This window comes from Piliocolobus tephrosceles, chromosome 4 (genome assembly GCF_002776525.5).
Source record: "Piliocolobus tephrosceles isolate RC106 chromosome 4, ASM277652v3, whole genome shotgun sequence".
In the NCBI taxonomy this organism is placed as follows: domain Eukaryota; kingdom Metazoa; phylum Chordata; class Mammalia; order Primates; family Cercopithecidae; genus Piliocolobus; species Piliocolobus tephrosceles.
The window spans coordinates 63,473,940-63,489,348 of NC_045437.1; the positions used below are offsets into that span (position 1 = coordinate 63,473,940).

A 15,409-nucleotide genomic window follows, 5' to 3' on the forward strand; every position below is an offset into this window, starting at 1 on the left:
CCCCTCTCAAAAAAAAAAAAAAAAAAAAAAAAAAAAAGCAAAATAGTAATATATTAATATTCATTGTAATATCAGTTACAGTATATTCTTTTTCCTTTGTTTTTCTTTTTTTCTTTTTTCTTTTTTTTTGAGATGGAATCGATTTGTCACCCAGGCTGGAGTACAGTGGCACAATCTCAGCTCACTGCAACCTCCGCCCCTCAGGTTCAAGCAATTCTCCTGCCTCAGCCCCCTGAGTAGCTAGGATTACAGGTGCGGGTCACCACATCCGGGTAATTTTTGTGTTTTTAGTAGAGACGGGGTTTCACCATGTTGATCAGGCTGGTCTAGAACTCCTTACCTCAGGTGATCCGTCCACCTCGGCCTCCCAAAGTGCTGGGATTACAGATGTGAGCCACTGCGTCCAACTCAGTTATAGTGTATTCTAATTCACATGACATGTTTTCATCTTGCCCTATAAACATTCAAAATAACTTTATCAGATACCTTTCTTAATTGAAATACTTTCTTTTTACAATTTAATCTCAGCCTGGTAGCCCTATGAAATGGGATTAATTTGGCATGGGATGGTTTTAGTGAAGCTGTGTCTCACTTTGAAAAACGGAACATTTGCCCCCTTTTTTTTTTTGAGGTGGAGTCTCACTCTGTCACTCAGGCTGGAGTGCAGTGGTGTGATCTTGGCTCACTGCAAGCTCCGCCTCCTGGGTTCACGCCATTCTCCTGCCTCAGCCTTCCGAGTAGCTGGGACTACAGGTGCCCACCACCACGCCTGGCTAATTTTTTGTATTTTCAGTAGAGACGGGGTTTCACCATGTTAGCCGCAATGGCCTTGATCTCCTGACCTCGTGATCTGCCTGCCTCGGCCTCCTGAAGTGCTGGGATTACAGGTGTGAGCCACTGTGCCCAACCCATTAGCCCATTTTTAATATTTCTCTTATTCTATGTGTAAAAATTAATCATATTGAGTCTCTAATTATATCTTATGTTTTTAGTACTCTAGAGTATATTTCATATTTAACGTCCCTATAATTACTTTAAAGGAAGTTTAACAAGTGATTTTGCCAAAGAATAAAGTGATGTCTAGGGAGTTGTAAGTTCTGACCCAGTATCACAGAGTAACTTAGTAGAGATTCTCCACTAGATGAAGGACCATACTATTGGAAATTGAGAGTAATATATATGCACTAAGATTTACAGTAGACATGTATAAATAACAGCAAGATGATATAAACAGGCCACATTATAAGTTTGAAACAAAGAAATACACATTCCAGCTCTGCATTTTACAAGCTTTATGAGAGATCCTGGGATTCCATTTGGGGATACAATTTTGACTGCAAAAACTGTTTATAATTTTTCCTGGGCTCACTGCAGCCTTGACCTCCTGGGCTCAAGCAGTCCTCCTACCTCAGCACCTGACCCTCACCCCCAAGTAGCTGGGACTACAGGCATGTGCACCATGCCTGGCTAATACTTGTATTTTTTTTGTAGAGGTGGAGTTTTGCCGTGTTGCCCAGGCTAGTAATTTTTAATCTCAAAAAAACTTCATAGGTAACTACCCAGGAACCCTACAGCAAATAGGATTCATTGAGGAAAGCTACCTTAAAATTGTGGACATTGAAGCTAGAGAAAAAGAATGAAACCATGTCAAATAGTTGGGACTTTTGTCTTGATAATAAGTAGGCACTAAATAATTGAAAGTAGAAAAATGTCATAATTATTTTAGAACAGTAACCATGACAGTAGTATGTAAGATAAACTGGACGGAGGTCAGACTGATATAATATAGTGCCCTGTGCTTCAGCAGTCAAAGTAGCATTGGAAAGAAGAGGTTGGATGCTTATTAAGCATATATAACCAACAAAGTGCAATATTGTTAAGTTGAAGGTTAGAGGAGGCTGATGAGAGATGTTGGAAGATGACTACATAGTATCTGGCCTAGATGTCTAGATGGGAGTGGTAGTGTTAGCAGAGGCAGAGAAATAAGAATAAAAAATAGTAAGTTTGAAAAGATTATGATACATATAGTTTTGGACATGCTCATTTAAAAATAGCTATGGGATATCTCAGGTAGATATATGTCCAATGGGCTGTTGAAGGTATATGTCTAATGGGCACGGGGGTTTAGTGCTTACAGATAGGGATTGAGATGTCATCAAGTAAAGTGTATAGTTGTGTTTAATTTTTTTTTTTACCTGATCTGATTCTTTGTGTTTTGTTTTGTTTGCTTTGTTTTGTTTTGTTTTTTTGAGACTGAGTCTCACTCTGTCTCCCAGGCTGGAGTGCAGTGGCGTGATGTCAGCTCACTGCAACCACCACTTCCCAGGTTCAGGTGATTCTCATGCCTCAGCCTCCCAAGCAGCTGGGATTACAGGTGCCCACCCCGACACTCGGCTAATTTTTGTATTTTTAGTAGAGATGGCATGTTAGTCAAGCTGATTCTTTGTTTTTAAATAGGTGATCTTATCCCGTGCATTTATTTTCACTCCGTTGTCCAGGGTGGAGTGCAGTGGCTCACTACAACCTTGACCCCTTGGGCTCACACCATCATCCCACTTCATCCTCCCGAATAGCTGGGGCTATAGGCGTGCACCACCATACTCGGCTAATTTTTTTTATTTTTAGTACAGATGGCGTCTCCCTATGTTGCCCAGGCTGGTTTCAAACTCCTGAACTCAAGCGATCTTCTTGCCTCAGCCTCCCAAAAGTGCTGAGATTATAGACATAAACCACCATACCCGGGCCCATGCATTTATTCTTAAAACTAAACTATTTGGCCATCTTGTTCTATTCTTCCTGTTTTGTATTGGTCCCTTGCTGTTTCCTTTGTTATCTGAGTTTTGATGTGTGGACAATGTATACTGTCTGTCTGTGACCCCAACGGTACTCCACAATAGCATTCAGGACTGTGGAGGAGACTACCACTGCCTGTTTTCTGGAGAGTTTAGTTTAGACCTGGGGTCTAAATGGAGGGACAGGATAGGTTGTGGGGCAAGTATGAATCATGCTGCAGGCAGTCTGTGTTTCTTAAAGAAATAGTTTATACCATGGACTATAAAGCATGAATGGGTTTTTCTTAATTCAGTTCCATTATCCTTATAATTTGTATATTTCTTTACAAACTCAGGCATTAATTTCTAATCGCATTAATTTTCAGTTGTATATTGTCTTTTTCTGTGTCTTTAGGAATATTTTAGTGAAGGTTGAGGGACTCTACGTTGAGTGCTACCAGCTAGATATCTTTTTGTACCAGAAAAATTCAGTCTATTTATATATTTTCTATTGTTCCTTTTTAGGTGAACTTCTAGATCCATGTGGTTATATCAGTCCTGAATCTCCAGTTGTACAACTTCATTCTAATTTCACTGCAGTTTGTGTGCTAAAGGAAAAATGTATGGATTATTTTCATGTAAATGCTAACTACATTGTCTGGAAAACAAACCATTTTACTATTCCTAAGGAGCAATATACTATCATAAACAGAACAGCATCCAGTGTCACCTTTACAGATATATCTTCATTAAATATTCAGCTCACTTGCAACATACTTACATTCGGACAGCTTGAACAGAATGTTTATGGAATCACAATAATTTCAGGCTGTAAGTTTTGTTTTTGTCTTATTTCAGACTTTGTCATGACTATTGAACTGCATCTTTAATGTTGTCCTTTCATCTTTATAAAATGTAGTAATTGTGGACTTAGTGACTTGGACATGTTTGGTTTTTAAAAAATAAGCTTAGAAGTAGGAACTACAAGTCTCCTGTCTTTCCTGAAAGTCAAGCAGTTTCAGTTTACTAGAGAAATACTTGACATGAGACCCCCCCACCACAAGAAAGTATTGTTGAATTGACATAATGATGGTAATTCTCAGTATCCCTTAATTGCTGAGAAAATGCATATGTAAAGCAGCTACCTGAAGAAAGTGAACAAATACTGGAGTAAATCCTTTTTTTTCTTTTTCTTTTTTTTTTTGGTGACAGAGTCTCACTCTGTCACCCAGGCTGGAGTGCAGTGGTGTGATCTCAGCTCACTGCAACCTCCACCTCCCAGGTTCAAGCAATCCTCCTGCCTCACCCTCCCAAGTAGCTGGGACTACAGGCATAAGCCACCACGCCTGGCTAATTTTTCATATTTTTAGTAGAGATGGGGTTTCGCCCTGTTGGCCAGGCTGGTCTCAAACTCCTGACCTGAGGTGATCTACCTGCCTCAGACTCCCAAAGTGCTGAGGTTACAGGCGTGAGCCACTGTGCCTGGCCTTGGAGTAACAAAGTAAACAAAATTAACTTACTGTGATCCAAAAGTGGGTTATCTAATTTGTGGATCACCCAGACTTTACTGTTTTGGCATTTGCTTTTCTTCCAGCAGAGTTTGGGAAAGCAATAAGAAGAGAAATACAAATGAATCATTTTGACTTCTACTTAATTGCCTCTTACAAACATATGTAAATATTACTTTTAAAAATACACTTAATGGAGAAATCAGTTGATATTTTTTCCAGTTATAAATGAAAGTTGATTTTACGTCGAAAATTAATGTGAAGCAAACCAGTTGATGACAGTTAGGATGGATGTATATGTATTACTACCTAAAAAGAAGTGTAAGAGTTGGGATAGAAAAGAAATTTTCATCTACCTTTCATTGTGCCATACTTTTTGCTTGGGTTTGATTTTTTCATCTAATCTAGATCGCAAATGCCTTGGGTAGTATATAAATTGCATAATATTTGTGGATACAAAGCTTTCTGAAAGATGCTAATTAATCCCTTTTAGTACCTCCAGAAAAACCTAAAAATTTGAGTTGCATTGTGAATGAGGGAAAGAAAATGAGGTGTGAGTGGAGTCGTGGAAGGGAAACACACTTGGAGACAAACTTCACTTTAAAATCTGAATGGTATGTTATTTTAAATTTGTTTCATGTTAGATTTATTAAGTTAGTCATTTTTGCTGGAATTTTTATTTTACCAATAATATTAAATGCTATTCTAAAACATTTAATTTTTTATTTTGTAACATTTCAAATATATAAAAGAAGAGGCCAGGCACGGTGGCTCACATCTGTAATCCCCAAGGCGTGGTGGCTCACACCTGTAATCCCAGCACTTTGGGAGGCTAAGGCAGGCAGATCACTTGAGGTCAGGAGTTCAAGACCAGCCTGGTCAACAGGGCAAAACCCCGTCTCTACCAAAAATACAAAAATTAGCCAGGCATGGTGGCAGGTGCCTGTAATCCCAGTGACTCAGAGGTTGAGGCAGGAGAATCACTTGAATCCAGGAGGTGGAGGTTGCACTGAGCCGAAATCATGCCACTACAGTCCAGCTTGGGTAACAGAGTGACACTCCATCTCTAAATATACAAATAAATAAATAAAGTAGAAAGAATAGTGTAATAAATACCCATACGTACCCATCATTCAGCTTCAACACTGGTCAGCTCATGACCAGTCTTATTTCAAAGGTACTCTTTGCCCATATTGTCTTGAAGAGAGAATCGCAGACATCATATCATTTCATCCGAAAATACTTCAGTACACATCTCTAAAAGATAAGGACATTTAAAAAAAAGCGTAACAACATACCATTGTTACACTCAGATATAAAATATTACATTTTCAGTTAGTGTTGATTTCCCCCATTGTTTCATAAATATGTGTATATGTGAATTTATGTCATGTGTCTCTTGAACTATAGGTTCTATTCTTTTTCCTTACAATTCAGTTGTTAAACTGTTATACACTGTACATTGTTTAACATATTCCCTTGTCTTTTTTTTTTTTTTTTTTTTTTGGAAATGGAGTCTTGCTGTGTCACCCAGGCTGGAGTATAGTGGCGTGGTCTCTGCTCAGTGCAACCTCAGCTTCCCAGGTTCAAGCAATTCTCCTGCCTCAGCCTCCTGAGTAGCTGGGATTACAGGAGTGTGCCACTATGCCCAGCTAATTTTTGTGTGTGTGTGTTTTTAATGGAAACAGGTTTCACCGTGTTGTTCAGGCTGGTCTCGAACTTCTGACCTCGTGATCTGCCCGCCTCTGCCTCCCAAAATTTTGGGATTACAGACGTGGCCACCACGCCTGACCCCCTTGTCTTTTTCTTTCCAAAAAATTGCTGTTAGATATACAGATTTCATCAGATTTGGGTTTGATTTTTTTTCCCCCCAAAAAAAAATATTTTGTAGGAGTGATGTGTACTTCTATCAGGAATGACCAGATAATGTTTCACTGTTTTTCTTTTTTCTGATATTAAGATTGAGCAGTGGTTTTGGGTGTTGTCAGCCTTATTCCTTTATTTTACTAAGTTTCCCATTTGTTTTTTCCAAACAGAAAAACTGAAAGAATTTTACAGTGAACACTCTTGCATACCCATCACCTAGGTTCTACAATTAACATTTTACTGTATTTGCTTTATCACCTATTTATCTATGCATCCTTCTATCTCTCAATCGATCTTTTTTATGTATTTCATAGTGAGTTGCAGTCATTAATATACCTCACCCTTAATCACTTCAGTATTTCATAGTGAATTACAGTCATTAATATACCTCATTCTTAATCACTTCGGTATTTACATGAACTAGAGTTCAGTATAGTTTTCAGATAAAGTTTACATATAGTGAAAACACAGATCTTAGTGTATCATTCAGTGAGTTTTAACAAGTACAGACACCTGTGTAACTGAACTCAGTATCAAGACATAGAACATTACTAACACCACCCAGAAAGTTCCCTCCTGCTTCTTCCCAGCCAGTCTCAGCAACTGCCCCACCCCATGAGCAACTACCTGTCTGATATTCTTCACCATAGATTATTTTTTCCTGCTACAGAATGTTTCATATACATGAGATTATATAGTATATACTCTTTTGTGAAAAGTTTTATAACTCAACAGAATGTTTCCAAAATTTAACCATATTGTTTTCCCACTAGTATTTCCCTTACAGCTTTGAGCAGTCATCCTGATTATAATTTGTATGTAAATTACAAAACTGTGGTATTCTGTGTTTTGTTTGTTTTAGCTGAAATGCATAAAGAAAAACTTGCCTTTATCAGCTGTGGTTTACCCTGAAGTACAGTTCAGATAAGAGAAGCAAGATAGGTTTAATATTTTTCCTTAATTACCAGTTTTATAATTAGTTGATTACCTAGTATCCTCCAAAGGTAGATAATGAGGGCTTTTCTTTCTCATTATGAATTTATATTTAAACATATTTGTTGTGTTTTAATTCATTATGGATTGTCCCATCTTTGATCAGTGGCACTTTATTCAAATTGGCTCATTCATCCTTTTTTTTTTTTTTCTGAGACGAGTTTTGCTGTTTTGACCAGGCTGTAGTGAAGTGGCGTGATCTTGGCTCACTGCCTCCCGAGTGGCTGGGTTTATAGGCACCCACCACCACTTAACACAACTTTCTTAGCCTTTAATAGCTCTCTGATACAACATGCTTTTTTACAGGCTCATCTTATGTATTTCCTCACCCAGACCTGGAATCAATCTTTTCCCAAAACTCTCTGGTTTCATTTAGTGTGAAATAATATTTATAGACTACAATCTGGGTGCTACAGGAATTCATCACTACTGGTTTGTCATAGTGTTTAGATTTTTTCAGTCGAAAGAGTTGGGACATGTTTTGTGGTTTGAGATATAATACAGCTTTTAAAAATACGAATTCATACTAATATTTTCAGTTTAAAATTAGGACTATAGGTTTTTACATAATTACATTCACCTGGCATCTACATCTTCTTTCTTATGAACTGAAAAACATAGTTCACAACGCTAACATAATTATTAATTTGCTTTATCCTATGGTTAATACAGCAGCTGCAGAATAATAACACCAGTATTAGCACCAACAAAATGATTACTAAGAATGATTTTAAGACTGTTTTTCTCTATGAAGGATGTGTAGTAGTCAAATTACTGTGTTTTAATGTTACTTGAATAGTTCCTTTCTATGTGATTATACTACATCCTCAGTACACAAGTTCTTATGTTTCTTTTTGCTTTTGATTTTTAGGAATTTTTCTTAATAATTATATAAAACAATCCAAAAAGTCAAATCTGTTAATAGTATTAAGACATGTTCAGAAAAGTCTATATTCTATTCCTGAATCCTCTGCCTTATTTCCTTCTTCTCCTTAGAGGCTGACCGTTTTTGTTTTGGTTCAGTTTGGGGTTTGGTTTATCCTTCTATTTTTAAAAACAGTGTTATATATAAATATTTTTAATTGAGGAATAATTTATATAATTAAAAATAAATATAGTAATATTGCTTGGAACTTTCCATAGTGATAGAAATCAGAAAGTAGTTGCCTAAGTTTGACTAGAAAGAGGCTAAGAGATTTTAGCTCTCAGACTAAAGGCTCAGGGGTGATAGAAATTCTTACCCCTAACCTCCTGTCACCTAGCATATTGTGCTTAAAGAAATTTCTGGTACAGTAAGGGTTCTGTTTTAGGAAAAAGAAAAAACAGCACTGGGATCACAAGGAAATAGATAATTTTTGGAGAGGAATCAGTGGGGATGGAGCATAAAATTTTAATGCACAATATTTTTAGACTACAAATTTGAAAATAATTTTATGTCTTAAGATATAGATCAAAGTCAATTTTAAAGAAAGGTTAATGTTTAAGAAAGTTTGTTAGTGATCAACAATTTATTGCAAAGTTTGCTACAACAATCTAAGTCTTTCATCAAATTCTTTGCAAGTAATTTTTTTCACTCTGATTTTTTCAGATGTGTTTTAAATGACTGATTCTTCGATTTTTTGTATTTAGGGCAACACACAAGTTTGCTGATTGCAAAGCAAAACGTGACACCCCCACCTCATGCACTGTTGATTATTCTACTGTGTATTTTGTCAACATTGAAGTCTGGGTAGAAGCAGAGAATGCCCTTGGGAAGGTTACGTCAGATCATATCAATTTTGATCCTGTGTATAAAGGTAGTTATAAACCTGAATTTGAGAGTTTATTTGACACTGTAGTAGTTTATAAATTAGTTTTTATATTTAGATTTTTTTAGATTTTAATGTAGTTTTTAGATTTTAAATTTTAGATTTTAATGTAGATTTTAGATTTTGATTAATGTAGAAACAAGCATTTATTTATCTTAGTGATTTTTATGAAGTAATTTTATCAATAATATCAAATAGAATTGGGAAAAAGAAAAATATCCATAATCCAACCATACTTAACAGCTGTTTTCACTTTGAATATTTTCTGTTCTCAAACATCTTACACCATTGTAATTACAGTATGTATGTTCCATTTTTATTCTGTTTTTTAAAAATTTGATATCATAAGTATTTGTCTTTTGACATATGAACCTGAAGAGACTAACAAATGTAGTAAACTAACAAGGAAAACTAAAGATTCCTTGGAAGTCTTTTTTGTTTCCATTATGAGGTATATATATAGCATAGCATAATTTTCAGAGAATTTAGTTCATTTGGTAAGGATAAATGAATATTGTAAAATAAAGGAAGGGCAATATAAAGAGTATATTTGAGTTTCTATATGAAATTGTAAAGCATAGTAAACCTTAGGATTTATTTTATTTTTCAGTGAAGCCCAATCCGCCACATAATTTATCAGTGATCAACTCAGAGGAACTGTCTAGTATCTTAAAATTGACATGGACCAACCCAAGTATTAAGAGTGTTATAAGACTAAAATATAACATTCAATATAGGACCAAAGATGCCTCAACTTGGAGCCAGGTAAATTGAAAGTTACTGTTTATTCAAATAGTCCTTTCAGCCCTCTAATCTTAAAATGGTTCAGTCATTTTCTAAATGTCTTTAAGTTTCTGGTTATGTGAAATATTTTCCTTGACACCTCTTCTGGGTCTTTATTTCAAACAAGGGGAATCAGGAAGATATCCAGATAGAAAATACAGCTTTGCTAAATACAGTAACCTTTAAGTAAAACATGAAAATGATATAGGGTGATAGGAAATGGCTTTTTTTTTTTTTCTTCTAGAGACAAGGTGTCCATTTGCCCAGGCCGGTGGCTCACTGCAATTTCAAACTTAAGTTTAAGTGATCCTCCTGCCTTAGCCTCACTACAGGTGTGCACCACCATACCTGGCTTTTTAAAATTATTATTATTTTTTTGTGGAGATGGAGTCTCACCATGTTGCCCAGGATGTTCTCAAACTGCTAGCCTTAAGCGTTTATCCTACCTTGGCTTCCCAAAGTGCTGGGATTACAGATGTGAGCTACCACCACCAGCCTAGAAATGGCATTTTTGATGTGAGATACAAAGAATACAAGTAATAAGAAGCAAATTAAGTGGAGGAGCAAATATAAAGAGATTATAAGGATAAGGTAGCTAGTGTAGGGATTGGTGTGCCGTAGTTCACCAAAATCAGCCTGTGACTTGTTTTTGTAAATAAAGTTTTATTGGAACACAGTCACACTCATTTCTTTACATACTGTCTCTATTTTTATTCTACAGTGGAATTGTTGAGTAGTTAAAAAGAGACTATCTGGCCTGCAAGCCTAAAATATTAGTAAATATTTTATCTACCTTTTAATAGAAAGTTTGTTAACCACTGAGGTAGAGGAAGGGATTGGTAGGGAACTTGTAGGACTGAAAAGGATAGTATACCTAAAGATGATGATGCCGGCGAAAGAAATACTTGGAGCTTTTAAAAAGGCTATCACCATAGCGTTCAGCTATCCATACTCTTCTCTGTTTTGATTCCATTTATCACAAACAGTATGTCTTTGCTTTTGTTGCTCTGGTCACAGTGAACTTGTAAGGGAATTGGGCTGATGACTTTACTACTTATCTAAAGGGCTGAGAATACAATCAGAAAAAGCAATAAAACAAAATTGGATTAATGCTTCATGTTGTACAGAGAATATACATACCTGAAGTTCTTCAAAATGTGATATTAAGTACAGAATCTTAATTCAGTGCTACAAAAAACACTGACATTTATTTTGTATCCAATATCAAATTATTAGAGTGATGTGACCAGTTATTTATCTGTATTTAATCTCCTCTTTTTTATCTGAAAGCCAAGTTTAAAAGCCAGGAAAACTTTTGTTTTTCTTGTTTGGGCTGGATATCTTCCTTTTGCCCATCCACATCTATACTGTACCCTTCTCTTTGTTGTGTCATGCTGACCTGTATAGATTTTATCTGTGGGTTCCCATTCTTTGTAGCTTCCTTATGACTGGTTAATGGAAGGAAGGGACTAGGCAGGAGAGAAGACAGATAGAAGAACAGTGAAATTGGCATGTTGATTTTCCCCGCTTCTTCCTGGGAACTGGCTGTCTTTTTTTCTTTCTTTCTTTTATTTTTTGAGATGGAATTTCACTCTTATCACCCAGGCTAGAGTGCAATGGTGTGATCTTGGTTCACTGTAACCTCCATGTCCAGCTAATTTTTGTATTTTTAGTAGAGATGGGGTTTCACCATGTTGGCCAGGTTGGTCTTGAACTCCTGACCTCAGGTGATCCACCCACCTCAGTCTCCCAAAGTGCTGGGATTACAGGCGTGAGCCACTGCACCCGGCTGGCTGTCTTTCAACTGAAGGTCACTGCCTGTCAAGACAGCCCTCTCTAGCTGACCTTCTTTCAGGTTCTGGTACTTCTCCTCATCCCTTTGGGCCTAGAGGTAGAAACAGCTCTAAGCCCCGCAGTACTAACTGCACTCTCTAAGGATCCATATACTCTGTACGTAGTCCCTTTATGAAGCCCTCCTTGAATTATTCTAAGTGGAGTGTGCCATCTGTTTCCTGCAGAATCCTAAGCTATAGGCCCTATGGAAGAAATAAAGGGAAAAAAGGAAAGATAATAGATGTTTCCATACTCCCCAAACCTAATAATTTTACTGATTTTGACTGCTTTTTAACTTACACTTATTTCTCTCCAGAGGTTGAGTTTAATGTATTAGTCTTGTTTCAATAAAATAGTTTCAGGAGGCTGAGGCAGTAGAATCACTTGAACCCGGGAGGTGGATGTTGCAGTGAGCCGAGATCACACCATTGCACTCCAGCCTGGGCCACAGAGGGAGTCTCTGTCTCAAAAATAAATAAATAAAAATAGTTTCTAGGCTGGGTGCAGTGACTCACGTCTATAATCCCAGCACTTTGGGAGGCCGAGGCAGGTGGATTGCTTGAGGTCAGGAATTCCAGACCAGCCTGGCCAACATGGTGAAACCTCATTGATACTAAAAAATACAAAAATTAGCTGGGAGTGGTGGTGGGCACCTGCAGTCCCAGCTACTCAGAGGCAGAGGTAGGAGAATCGCGTGAACCTGGGAGGTAGAGGTTGTGGTGAGCCAATATTGCACCACTGCACTCCAACCTGGGCAACAGAGCAAGGCTGTGCCGCAGAAGAAAAAAGTTTCTAAATTTTAACACAACTTAGAAGACCTTACTAATTGAGGTTTTCTGTTGGTTGGTTTGCTTTTTTTCAGATTCCCCCTGAAGATACAGCATCCACCCGATCTTCATTCACTGTCCAAGATCTTAAACCTTTTACAGAATATGTGTTTAGGATTCGCTGTATGAAGGAAGATGGTAAGGGATACTGGAGTGACTGGAGTGAAGAAGCAAATGGGATCACCTATGAAGATAGTAAGTAAATAAGTATATGAAGAAGTAAAGCTATTGGAATTCCATCTGTGAATTGGTTCTGGTTTTAATAATATAGCCTCATTGCTTCTTGGTTTGTGATCATTTTATTCAAACTGCAGTATTTTATGTTTTCATTTTTAAGGACATTAAGATGTAAAATTTAATATGGATCATTGATAGTATAAGTCTATTTGATACCTAATTAAATTATCATGGAGGCCAGGTGGGGTGGCTTACGCCTGTAATCCCTGTACTTTGGGAGGCTGAGGTGGGCGGATCATAAGGTCAGGAGTTCGAGACCAGCCTGGCCAATATGGTGAAACCCCTTCTCTATTAAAAATACAAAAATTAGCCATGCATGGTGGCGGGCGCCTGTAGTCCCAGCTACTCGGGAGGCTGAGGCAGGAGAATCGCTTGAACCTGGGAGGCGGAGGTTGCAGTGAGCCAAGATCGCGCCACTGCACTTCAGCCTGGGTGACAGAACGAGACTCCGTCTCAAAAAAAAAAAGTCATCATGGAATGGTGACTTAGATAATCAGAAAACCGTTGACTTAACTGTTGATAAGTCTAGAACATTTTACTCAAGGAGACTTCTCCAGAGATACTCCTAACTAGAGAATCACATCCTGAATCATTAAAATCACAGTCTAGCAACTATACCTTAGACCCTCACTATCAAAAAGATATTTGTATTATACCTTTTATTCATTTTTTTTCTAATAGCATTTGATAAGCCCCTGGGAAGCGGTTGATCTTGGAATTTTGGTTGGTTAGTTTTTATTTTCCTTTTTTCTCCTATAGATAATATATATGGTATAGAATAAAAAAGGCACAAAAAGAGTGTACAGTCTAAAGTAAGAGCTTCACTGCAAAGCAGCTGATGTTACTAAGTTCAAGAAATAATCCTGTGGCATACATTTTTCATTTTGAGACCTTCCTATCACAGACTCATCTCTTAGTTATCAGTGGCAGTAGCTGTGGCTGAAAAAATCCCCTACCACCTATATCCCTTTACTTCCAGCTCTTCTAGAGGTTTAGGTCATGTGACTTGAGAATGTCAAAGGCAGAAAAGTACCCTTCTCCCCTAAGAATTTTCTCTAACTCATAAATGCTGAGAAAGAAAGCAATTTTGGCTATTGCTGCTTTGGGAGTCCTCAGCCAGATTGCTTTGTCTTGACCAGGAATCCTTAAAATGAGAAACATGGGGAGGAGTTCATGAAATACTTACAATATTGTGGTTAGTGCCTGTGTGCATTTTTAACAGACCAAGTGTACATAATCTTCGTCAGATCAATGAGTGAATGAAATCTCTGGGTTCTCTTTATGTTAGGAAATATTTCCAGCTCATATTTTTTTTTAAAATAATTTCATGTTCTTTATTCTGTTTGGGTGCTGCACTGTACTCATGTGAATTTATGTATTTGAACTTCTGTACCAGCAGCCTTTTCCCCAACCTTTCTGGTCTGCCTGTCCTATCCTTTCTGTTTTGTTGTCTGTAATTGCCTCTTCATGATTAACATGTCAGTACTTAGATTTTTTTGTTGTTTTTTGGAAATAGTGCCTTACTCTGTTGCCCAGGCTGGAGTGCATGAACACAGCTCACTGCAGCCTCAACCTCCAAGGCTCAAGCGATCCTCCTGCCTTAGCCCCCAATGTAGCTGGGACAACAGGCACGCGCCACCATGCCCAGTAAATTTCTGTATTTTTTTGTGGAGACAAGGTTTTGCCTTGGTGCCCAGGCTGGTCTTTAACTACTGAGCTGAAGTGAACCACATGCCTCGGCCTCCCAAAGTGCTGAGATTGCAAGCACGAGCCACTATACCCAGCCTCACTGCTTAGATTTTATTCAACTCCTTTCTTATTCTACTGACTACCATATCTTGCTATTATATTTATAAAAATTTTGAGAAGCCAGTTAACGCCATTGATTTTTTTAAAGACAAACTTTTTGCAATAAAAAGCTTAACAATGATAAGTAAAAATGAAATGTCAGTTGATATTACTTACTGCTGAAAATTATATACTATACTACATTTAATGGCTACTATAAAAGTTTTAAAAAATAAAATACTGCAGGTATTTTTAAAACCAAATTTAATTACTGGTATTTAACAATTTATGTTTTGGCTGGGTATGGTGGCCACACCCCAGTTACTTGGGATGCTGAGGTAGGAGGATCACCTGAGCCTAGGAGCTGAAGGTTATAGTGCACTACAGTCATCCACTACACTCCAGCCTGGGCAACAGAGTCAGACACTGTCTCTGGGAAAAAACACTGTTTTATGGAGTGCTTTTTCAGATGGTTAGTGATTATCATAACAATACTGTGCATTTGTTTTTATTACATCCCATCACTCTCAATCATCCTTACATTAAAGTAATAAACTTATTTTAGTACATTTATCTTAATTTGTTTTATTATTCCTATGAATATTTAGGGGTAAGCAATGTGTTTAAATAGATTTTCCAGTTTGATTTTCAGCGATAAGTAGTATCAACTTATATTTATTTCATTTTTATTTTTCACTGTTAAAAACTTTGTTTCAAAAAGTTCATTTTTTTCTTTAAAAATCATATAAACTAATTTTTCAAAATTTTTATAATCAGAAGACCTGGTATTTAATAGAATAAGAGAGGAGTTGAATAAAATCTAAGCACTGATATGTTGATCATGAAGAGGCAATTACAGATGACAAAACAGAAGTGAGGACAGGCAGACCCAGGAAGGCTGGGAAAAGGCTGCTGGTACAGGAGATTCAAGCAGATAAATACACAAGAATACAGTGCAGTATACAAACAATAAAGAGCATGAAGTTATAAGAAAG

At 37.1% G+C, this 15,409-nt stretch overlaps 1 protein-coding gene across 2 annotated transcripts in view; it reads left to right on the forward strand.

Annotated features, from left to right (window-relative positions):
- IL6ST (interleukin 6 signal transducer) overlaps positions 1–15,409 on the forward strand; it is a 58,291-nt gene that overhangs the window by 21,015 nt on the left and 21,867 nt on the right. The window contains exons 4-8 of one of the 2 annotated variants that reach the window (XM_023210526.1): positions 3,297–3,602; positions 4,773–4,893; positions 8,768–8,934; positions 9,557–9,711; positions 12,425–12,584. In XM_023210526.1, coding sequence (XP_023066294.1) covers positions 3,297–3,602; positions 4,773–4,893; positions 8,768–8,934; positions 9,557–9,711; positions 12,425–12,584 — 909 coding nt within the window. Of the gene's footprint in view, positions 1–3,296; positions 3,603–4,772; positions 4,894–8,767; positions 8,935–9,556; positions 9,712–12,424; positions 12,585–13,307; positions 13,354–15,409 lie in introns of those variants that run through there. The other variant, XM_026456497.1, reaches the window with a different exon arrangement.